The 11027-nt window shown below is 50.9% G+C and overlaps 1 protein-coding gene and 1 pseudogene across 1 annotated transcript in view; both read left to right on the plus strand.

Moving 5' to 3' along the window:
• Nucleotides 1–516: 516 nt before the first annotated feature.
• LOC135513347 (uncharacterized) lies at nucleotides 517–2548 on the plus strand (annotated as a pseudogene).
• Nucleotides 2549–2756: 208 nt separating this feature from the next.
• The window catches only part of LOC135511787 (rho GTPase-activating protein SYDE1-like), a 36939-nt gene continuing 28668 nt past the window's right edge, over nucleotides 2757–11027 (plus strand). The window contains exons 1-4 of the mRNA XM_064933253.1: nucleotides 2757–3029; nucleotides 5062–5858; nucleotides 6526–6757; nucleotides 8145–8374. Coding sequence (XP_064789325.1) covers nucleotides 2831–3029; nucleotides 5062–5858; nucleotides 6526–6757; nucleotides 8145–8374 — 1458 coding nt within the window. The 5' untranslated portion in view covers nucleotides 2757–2830. The remainder of the gene's footprint in view (nucleotides 3030–5061; nucleotides 5859–6525; nucleotides 6758–8144; nucleotides 8375–11027) is intronic.

Raw genomic sequence — 11027 nt, forward strand, 5'->3', positions numbered from 1 at the left:
AGAGAGAGAGAGAGAGAGAGATGGCACTGAGGTATGGAGAGAGAGCGAGAGTGTGATAGAGATGGGACTGGGGTATGGAGCGAGAGAGAGAGAGAGAGAGAGAGAGAGAGATGGGACTGAGGTATGGAGAGAGAGAGAGAGAGAGAGAGATGGCACTGAGGTATGGAGAGAGAGAGTGTAATAGAGATGGGACTGGGGTATGGAGCGAGAGATAGAGAGAGAGAGATGGGACTGAGGTATGGAGAGAGAGAGAGAGAGAGAGATGGGACTGAGGTATAGGAGAGAGAGAGAGAGAGAGCAAAGGAGAGAGAGAGAGAAAGAGCGAGGAGAGAGAGAGAGAGAGAGATGGGACTGAGTTATGGGAGAGAGAAAGAGACTTAACAAACCACTAAATAGCTAACCCTACTCCTTTCCTTCGCTCTCAAGCTGTTTATGCTCTTTCATTTTCCGAACTATTCTCTCCTCTCCTCTCCTTTTCCTCATGACTCATTGTAGACAGAAACACATTTGGGAAAAATGTTGTTCTTGGGACCAAGTCAGTCACACAAATCAGCAGAGGTAAAGGAAATGCTTACTGTCCTTTGTGACAGTCTCTCGTTGCCCATCGTTTCATTAGGAACGTCTCTCGTTGCCCATCGTTTCATTAGGAACGTCTCTCGTTGCCCATCGTTTCATTAGGAACGTCTCTCGTTGCCCATCGTTTCATTAGGAACATCTCTCGTTGCCCATCGTTTCATTAGGAACGTCTCTCGTTGCTCATCGTTTCATTAGGAACGTCTCTCGTTGCCCATCGTTTCATTAGGAACGTCTCGTTGCCCATCGTTTCATTAGGAACGTCTCTCCTTGCCCATCGTTTCATTAGTAACGTCTCTCGTTGCCCATCGTTTCATTAGGAACGTCTCTCGTTGCCCATCGTTTCATTAGGAACGTCTCTCGTTGCCCATCGTTTCATTAGGAACGCCTCTCGTTGCCCATCGTTTCATTAGGAGCGTCTCTCGTTGCCCATCGTTTCATTAGGAACGTCTCTCGTTGCCCATCGTTTCATTAGGAACGTCTTTCGTTGCCATCGTTTCATTAGTAACGTCTCGTTGCCCATCGTTTCATTAGGAGCGTCTCTCGTTGCTCATCGTTTCATTAGGAACGTCTCTCGTTGCCCATCGTTTCATTAGGAACGTCTCTCGTTGCCATCGTTTCATTAGGAACGTCTCTCGTTGCCATCGTTTCATTAGTAACGTCTCTCGTTGCCCATCGTTTCATTAGGAACGTCTCTCGTTGCCCATCGTTTCATTAGGAACGTCTCTCGTTGCCCATCGTTTCATTAGGAACGTCTCTCGTTGCTTATCGTTTCATTAGGAACGTCTCTCGTTGCCCATCGTTTCATTAGGAACGTCTCTCGTTAATGACCATAATAGTCTTTATTGGACTGGATAATGACCTTAATAGTCTTTATTGGACTGGATGAGGACCATAATAGTCTTTATTGGACTGGATGAGGACCATAATACAGTCTATATTGGACTGGATGAGGACCATAATACAGTCTATACTGGACTGGATGAGGACCATAATACAGTCTTTATTGGACTGGATGAGGACCATAATACAGTCTTTATTGGACTGGATGAGGACCATAATACAGTCTATATTGGACTGGATGAGGACCATAATACAGTCTATACTGGACTGGATGAGGACCATAATACAGTCTTTATTGGACTGGATGAGGACCATAATACAGTCTATATTGGACTGGATGAGGACCATAATACAGTCTTTATTGGACTGGATAATGACTTTAATACAGACCATAATAGTTGTGTTGTTTCCCTCCAGACATCCAGCGGAAGAGTGATGTCATCCAAAGCGCTTCGTCCTTATCTTTGTCAACGGTAACGACAGCGGAGGCCGAACCCCCGACCCCGCCAACGGAGGACAGCACCACCACCCCACGCACCCAGATAACAGTGGCCAAGAAACAGCAGTGGGCCAAACTGGCCTCCACACCAGGCACAGAGGGCTCTCACAGCCTGCTCTACGGGGCTTGTGACTCGGATAGCAGCTCAGGAAAGGCCCAGGTCTCAAACTCCAAACAGGCCTGGAGCCAGAAGACGTTAGTGGAGGCCGGGCTGGACAGGAGGAGGTGTGATGATTTAGACTGGGAGCATCAGGGACAATGTAGCACCTCCTTCTGTGAGCCTCCTCCCCCTGTCCACACCGCAGTCCCGGAGTTCACCAACCCTATAGGAGGTTACGCTGAGATCTGTGTCTCCTCCTGTATGGTGAAGTCCTCGGGGTCAGGGGCCTATCTCCAGACCCTGGACAGGAGCAGCCGGGCCTGGGTACTGTCCACAGGAAAGAGCCAGGCTGCCGACGAGTCCTACTCGCGTCCAGGCTTCCCCCCAACTGCTTCGCTGAGCTGAGGCAACGCACAGAAGGGGACAACAACATTTGGTACAACCCTATTCCAGAGGAGGAGGACGTGTTGCGTGGCATCGGAGGTTTAGGACGTTTAGAGGAGGTGGAGGTGGAGGTGGAGGAGGAGGAGGTGGAGGAGGAGGGGGAGGAGGTGGAGGAGGAGGAGGACGTGGAGGAGGAGAAGGAGGGGGTGGAGGAGGAGGAGGGGTGGAGGAGGAGGAGGAGGAGGTGTTGGAGGAGGAGGAGGAGGTGGAGGAGGAGGTGGAGGAGGAGGGGGTGGAGGAGGAGGAGGAGGAGGTGTTGGAGGAGGAGGAGGAGGAGGAGGAGGAGCGGGAGGGGAGTTAGGTTAGACAGTGAGAACCCCTGGAGGAGGAGGGAGACAGAGGGGCTGTCAGAGACGTCGAGGGATCCCCAGATGAGGAGCCAGAGACGGGCAGGGATGGTGGTGAGCCCTGGCACCGCTGCAGGTGGAGGGGCCTCCCGTTTAGAGCGTCGTGCCACCCAGAACCAGTGCCCTTCAGGTGGCTCCAGCCCAGACAGCGCCCAGCAGACCAAAGCCATCACATTAGACAGCTCAGCCTGCAGTAGGAGAGACAGAGACAGAGACAGCCCAGGTAAGTACATACTGTAGAACAAGCTACTGTAGCTACATGATTCATATGATACAGGGACTGGAGTCACCTACAGATAACAGATAACTACTGTAGTCACCTACAGATAACTACTGTAGTCACATCCAGATAACTACTGTAGTCACATCCAGATAACTACTGTAGTCACCTACAGATAACAACTGTAGTCACCTACAGATAACTACTGTAGTCACCTACAGATTACTACTGTAGTCACCTACAGATAACTACTGTAGTCACATGAAGGTAGTGTAGTCACCTACAGATAACTACTGTAGTCACCTACATATAACTACTGTTGCTACATGAAGGTAGTGTAGTCACCACAGATAACTACTGTAGTCACCTACATATAACTACTGTTGCTACATGAAGGTAGTGTAGTCACCTACAGATAACTACTGTAGCCACATGAAGGTAGTGTAGTCACCTACAGATAACTACTGTAGCCACATGAAGGTAGTGTAGTCACCTACAGATAACTCCTGTAGCTACATGAAGGTAGTGTAGTCACCTACAGATAACTACTGTAGTCACCTACAGATAACTACTGTAGTCACCTACAGATAACTACTGTAGCCACATGAAGGTAGTGTAGTCACCTACAGATAACTACTGTAGCCACATGAAGGTAGTGTAGTCACCTACAGATAACTACTGTAGTCACCTACAGATAACTACTGTTGCTACATGAAGGTACTGTAGTCACCTACAGATAACTACTGTAGTCACCTACAGATAACTACTGTTGCTACATGAAGGTAGTGTAGTCACCTACAGATAACTACTGTAGTCACCTACAGATAACTACTGCTGCTACATGAAGGTAGTGTAGTCACCTACAGATAACTACTGTAGTCACCTACAGATAACTACTGTAGCTACTTGAAGGTACTGTAGTCACCTACAGATAACTACTGTAGCTACTTGAAGGTACTGTAGTCACCTACAGATAACTACTGTAGCCACATGAAGGTAGTGTAGTCACCTACAGATAACTACTGCTGCTACATGAAGGTACTGTAGTCAGCTACAGATAACTACTGTAGTCACCTACATATAACTACTGTAGTCACCTACAGATAACTACTGTAGCTACATGAAGGTACTGTAGTCACCTACAGATAACTACTGTAGTCACATGAAGGTAGTGTAGTCACCTACAGATAACTACTGTAGCCACATGAAGGTACTGCAGTCACCTACAGATAACTAACTGTTGCTATATGACATCTATCTCCTTTCTTCTCTCCTTCTCTCTCTTCGCTCCATCCCTCTCCTTCTCTCTCCTCTCTCCATTCCCCTCCTCTCTCATCCTCTCTCCCCTCCCCTTCTTTCTCTTCTCTCCTTCTCTCTCTCTCTCCATCCCTCTCCTCTCATCCTCTCTCCATCCTCTCTCTCTCTCCATCCCTCTCCTCTCTCCATCCTCTCTCCTCTCTCCATCCCTCTCCTCTCTCCATTCCCCTCCTCTCTCCATCCCTCTCCTCTCTCCATTCCCCTCCTCTCTCATCCTCTCTCCTCTCTCCATTCCCCCCTCTCCATAATCTCTCCTCTCTCCATCATCTCTCCTCTCTCCATCATCTCTCCTCTCTCCATCCCTCTCCTCTCTCCATCCCCTCCTCTCTCATCCTCTCTCCCTCTCCATTTCCCTCCTCTCTCCATCATCTCTCAATTCCCCTCCTCTCTCCATCATCTCTCCTCTCTCCATCATCTCTCCTCTCTCCATTCCCCTCCTCTCTCCATCATCTCTCCTCTCTCCATCATCTCTCTCTCCATTCCCCTCCTCTCTCCATCATCTCTCCTCTCTCCATCATCTCTCCTCTCTCCATTCCCCTCCTCTCTCCATCATCTCTCCTCTCTCCATTCCCCCTCCTCTCTCCATCATCTCTCCTCTCTCCATCATCTCTCCTCTCTCCATCATCTCTCCCCCTCATCATCTCTCCTCTCTCCTTTCCCCTCCTCTCTCCATCATCTCTCCTCTCTCCATCATCTCTCCTCTCTCCATCCATCTCAGATGTGATTCAACAGATCCAGAGTGAGGAACTGCAGTCTTTCGGGGTTGCAGGTGGAGACGGGGGTGTTTCCAGCTCCGGAGGAGGTGTGTCAGTCCCCTCAGACAGCCCCGGGGCCCAGAAGAAAGGTGGTGTGGCCAGCTCCGGAGGAGGTGTGTCAGTCCCCTCAGACAGCCCCGGGGCCCAGAAGAAAGGGGGTGTGGCCAGCAGCATGATGGACAGGATCAAATCCCCAGGAATGGTCCGGAAATCCCTTTCCATGAAGATGAAGAAACTCCCCGAACTCCGCCGTAAACTCAGCCTGCGCTCCTCGCGCTCCCATCGCCACGGGAAGGAGGGGACGGGCCGAGGAGGAGGGGATGGAGGTGGAGAGGGGACATCACCCCCAAACGTCCGTAAGGAGCAGTCCAACGAGGTGATCAGCAGGTACCACCTGGACACTTCGGCCCCGGCGAGACCACAACGACGCTCCTCCAGGGGACGTTCCTCTGCCGCCAGTAAGGGGGGCTACCTGAGCGACGGAGACTCACCTGAGCTGCTGCCCAAACAGGGTGGACCAGGGGGACCCTCCTCAGCCCACAACCCCCCTCTTCCACCACCCCGCTCCACCCACCACTCCAGCCAGGAGGGAGTGACCATGACCTCTGACCTGAGCTCCTTCAGAGTCTACAACCTGTCGGACCAGCCACGGTGCGCCCAGCGCGTCTCCGGCCTGCTCACGGTGCATCTCGTTGGGGTGGAGAAACTGCTCAGGTCCCCTAAACAGGACGCCAGTAAGGAGGTGTTCTGTGCCATCCAGGTGATTTATAATAACCTGTCTGTCTGTCTCTTTCTCTGTCCGTCTGTCTGTCTGTCTGTCTGTCTGTCCATCTGTCTGTCCGTCTGTCTGTCTGTCTCTCTGTCTGTCTGTCTGTCTCTTTCTCTGTCTGTCTGTCCGTCTGTCTGTCTGTCTGTCTGTCTGTCTCTCTGTCTGTCTGTCTCTTTCTCTGTCTGTCTGTCCGTCTGTCTGTCTGTCTGTCTGTCTGGTCTGTCTGTCTGTCTGTCTGTCTGTCTGTCTGTCTCTTTCTCTGTCCGTCTGTCTGGTCTGTCTGTCTGTCTATCTGTCTATCTGTCTGTCTGTCTGTCTGTCTGTCTGTCTGTCTGTCTGTCTCTTTCTCTGCCTGCCTGCCTGCCTGCCTGTCTGCCTGCCTGTCTGTCTGTCTGTCTGTCTGGTCTGTCTGTCCGTCTGTCTGTCTGTTTCTTTCTCTGTCCGTCCGTCCGTCTGTCTGTCTGTCTCTTTCTCTGTCTGTCTGCCTGCCTGCCTGCCTGCCTGCCTGCCTGTCTGCCTGTCTGTCTGTCTGTCTGTCTGTCTGTCTGTCTGCCTGTCTGCCTGTCTGTCTGTCTGTCTGTCTGTTTGTCTGCACTGTATTTAGTATCATTGAGAATAACACCAAACAGTGCAGCTTATTTTCCATTGTGTTCATCAGGTGGATGGTGTAACCAGGGCCCGTACCGGCCTGCTAACCTCCAGGGGAGGCTCCCTGCCCCTCAACCACACCTTCAACCTGGAGCTGGAGAGGGCCAGGCTGCTGAAACTGGTGGTGCTCACCCCTTACCCCGGGGCTGAGACTACCACCATGAAGGGCAGCGACTCCACAGCAGCGACCAGGAACAGGGTCTGCTGTCTGGGGGCTGTGTCCATACCCCCTCTGTTCAAAGGTAGGAGCAACCAGAGAGTTAAAAGTTCATATGAACGTAGTAGATGAAGTGTCTCGCTGTTGTTATTGTACCATCCACTTCACTGATGCTTGGCACTGTGAGGGATGCAGCAGAAGGGTTTTCCATACCAGTGGACTTTATTTTGTCTGAAGGCATCTTAGCTCACCTTAGTTCCTGATCTTCTTTTGGAATCACTCTGTCAATCAACTGTGTTTGTCCTTCTCTTGTTCATTCCCCTCCTCCTCTCCTTCCCCTTCTGCTATCTCTTCTGTCCCTCTCCTTCCCCTTCTGTCCCTCTCCTTCCCCTTCTGTCCCTCTCCTTCCCCTTCTGTCCCTCTCCTTCCCTTTCTGCTATCTCTTCTGTCCCTCTCCTTCCCCTTCTGCTATCTCTTCTGTCCCTCTCCTTCCCCTTCTGTCCCTCTCCTTCCCCTTCTGTCCCTCTCCTTCCCCTTCTGTCCCTCTCCTTCCCCTTCTGTCCCTCTCATTCCCCTTCTGTCCCTCTCCTTCCCTTTCTGCTATCTCTTCTGTCCCTCTCCTTCCCCTTCTGTCCCTCTCCTTCCCCTTCTGTCCCTCTCCTTCCCCTTCTGTCCCTCTCCTTCCCCTTCTGTCCCTCTCCTTCCCCTTCTGTCCCTCTCATTCCCCTTCTGTCCCTCTCCTTCCCTTTCTGCTATCTCTTCTGTCCCTCTCCTTCCCCTTCTGTCCCTCTCCTTCCCCTTCTGTCCCTCTCCTTCCCCTTCTGTCCCTCTCATTCCCCCCTTCTGTCCCTCTCCTTCCCCTTCTGTCCCTCTCATTCCCCTTCTGTCCCTCTCCTTCCCTTTCTGCTATCTCTTCTGTCCCCTCTCCTTCCCCTTCTGTCCCTCTCCTTCCCCTTCTGTCCCTCTCCTTCCCCTTCTGTCCCTCTCCTTCCCCTTCTGTCCCTCTCCTTCCCCTTCTGTCCCTCTCCTTCCCCTTCTGTCCCTCTCCTTCCCCTTCTGCAATCTCTTCTGTCCCTCTCCTTCCCCTTCTGCTATCTCTTCTGTCCCTCTCCTTCCCCTTCTGTCCCTCTCCTTCCCCTTCTGTCCCTCTCTTTCCCCTTCTGTCCCTCTCCTTCCCCTTCTGCAATCTCTTCTGTCCCTCTCCTTCCCCTTCTGCTATCTCTTCTGTCCCTCTCCTTCCCCTTCTGCTATCTCTTCTGTCCCTCTCCTTCCCCTTCTGTCCCTCTCCTTCCCCTTCTGTCCCTCTCCTTCCCCTTCTGCTATCTCTTCTGTCCCTCTCCTTCCCCTTCTGCTATCTCTTCTGTCCCTCTCCTTCCCCTTCTGTCCCTCTCCTTCCCCTTCTGTCCCTCTCCTTCCCCTTCTGTCCCTCTCCTTCCCCTTCTGCTATCTCTTGTGTCCCTCTCCTTCCCCAGCCTCTCGGTCTCAGCAGATATGCGTTAGATTAGAGCCCAGGGGTCTACTGTACGTGAAGCTGACCCTGCTGGAGCAGTGGGAGCCCCCCGACCCCCGACCCTGCCACCTCAACCCCCCCATGGTGTTTGGAGTGGAGCTGCGCCACCTGGTGGACAAGGAGAACACCGCTGCCCCTGTTCCTCTGCTCATACAGAAGAGTGTGGCTGAGATCCAGAAGAGAGGACTGAGGGTTAGTTAGTTTACAGCACACTGTTTCATACACAGGACAACAGCCCCCCCCCTCATCTACACTATTTCATACACAGGACAACAGCCCCCACCCCATCTACACTGTTTAATACACAGGACAACAACCCCCCCCCCATCTACACTGTTTAATACACAGGACAACAACCCCCCTCATCTACACTGTTTAATACACAGGACAACAACCCCCCCCCACCTCATCTACACTGTTTCATACACAGGACAACAACCCCCACCTCATCTACACTGTTTAATACACAGGACAACAACCCCCCCTCATCTACACTGTTTAATACACAGGACAACACCCCCTCATCTACACTGTTTAATACACAGGACAACAACCCCCCTCATCTACACTGTTTAATACACAGGACAACAACCCCCTCATCTACACTGTTTAATACACAGGACAACAACCCCCCTCATCTACACTGTTTAATATACAGGACAACAGCCCCCCCCCATCTACACTGTTTCATACACAGGACAACAACCCCCCTCATCTACACTGTTTAATACACAGGACAACAACCCCCCTCATCTACACTGTTTAATATACAGGACAACCCCCCCCTCATCTACACTGTTTAATACACAGGACAACATCCCCCCCTCATCTACACTGTTTAATACACAGGACAACAGCCCCCCCCCCTCATCTACACTGTTTCATACACAGGACAACAGCCCCCCTCATCTACACTGTTTCATACACAGGACAACCCCCCCTCATCTACACTGTTTAATACACAGGACAACCCCCCCCCTCATCTACACTGTTTAATACACAGGACAACCCCCCCTCATCTACACTGTTTAATACACAGGACAACCCCCCTCATCTACACTGTTTAATACACAGGACAACAACCCCCCTCATCTACACTGTTTAATACACAGGACAACAACCCCCCTCATCTACACTGTTTAATACACAGGACAACAACCCCCCTCATCTACACTGTTTAATATACAGGACAACAGCCCCCCCTCATCTACACTGTTTAATACACAGGACAACAACCCCCCCACCTCATCTACACTGTTTAATACACAGGACAACAACCCCCCCCCCACCTCATCTACACTGTTTAATACACAGGACAACAACCCCCCTCATCTACACTGTTTCATACACAGGACAACCCCCCCCTCATCTACACTGTTTAATACACAGGACAACAACCCCCACCTCATCTACACTGTTTCATACACAGGACAACCCCCCCCACCTCATCTACACTGTTTAATACACAGGACAACAACCCCCACCTCATCTACACTGTTTAATACACAGGACAACAACCCCCCCCACCTCATCTACACTGTTTAATACACAGGACAACAACCCCCACCTCATCTACACTGTTTAATACACAGGACAACAACCCCCCCACCTCATCTACACTGTTTAATACACAGGACAACAACCCCCCTCATCTACACTGTTTAATACACAGGACAACAACCCCCCACCTCATCTACACTGTTTAATACACAGGACAACAACCCCCCTCATCTACACTGTTTAATACACAGGACAACAACCTCACCTCATCTACACTGTTTCATACACAGGACAACAACCCCCCTCATCTACACTGTTTAATACACAGGACAACAACCCCCCCCCCGTCATCTACACTGTTTAATACACAGGACAACAACCCCCCCCATCTACACTGTTTCATACACAGGGCAACAACCCCCACCTCATCTACACTGTTTAATACACAGGACAACAACCCCCCCCATCTACACTGTTTAATACACAGGACAACCCCCCTCATCTACACTGTTTAATACACAGGACAACAACCCCCCCTCATCTACACTGTTTAATATACAGGACACCCCCCCCCTCATCTACACTGTTTAATACACAGGACAACATCCCCCCTCATCTACACTGTTTAATACACAGGACAACAGCCCCCCCCCCCTCATCTACACTGTTTCATACACAGGACAACAGCCCCCCCCTCATCTACACTGTTTCATACACAGGACAACCCCCCCCTCATCTACACTGTTTAATACACAGGACAACCCCCCCCTCATCTACACTGTTTAATACACAGGACAACCCCCCCTCATCTACACTGTTTAATACACAGGACAACCCCCCTCATCTACACTGTTTAATACACAGGACAACAACCCCCCTCATCTACACTGTTTAATACACAGGACAACAACCCCCCTCATCTACACTGTTTAATACACAGGACAACAACCCCCCCCTCATCTACACTGTTTAATATACAGGACAACAGCCCCCCCTCATCTACACTGTTTAATACACAGGACAACAACCCCCCCACCTCATCTACACTGTTTAATACACAGGACAACAACCCCCCACCTCATCTACACTGTTTAATACACAGGACAACAACCCCCCCCTTCATCTACACTGTTTCATACACAGGACAACCCCCCCCTCATCTACACTGTTTAATACACAGGACAACAACCCCCACCTCATCTACACTGTTTCATACACAGGACAACCCCCCCCCACCTCATCTACACTGTTTAATACACAGGACAACAACCCCCCCCACCTCATCTACACTGTTTAATACACAGGACAACAACCCCCCCCACCTCATCTACACTGTTTAATACAC

Source organism: Oncorhynchus masou, chromosome 24 (assembly GCF_036934945.1).
Source record: "Oncorhynchus masou masou isolate Uvic2021 chromosome 24, UVic_Omas_1.1, whole genome shotgun sequence".
NCBI classification, from domain to species: Eukaryota; Metazoa; Chordata; class Actinopteri; order Salmoniformes; family Salmonidae; genus Oncorhynchus; species Oncorhynchus masou.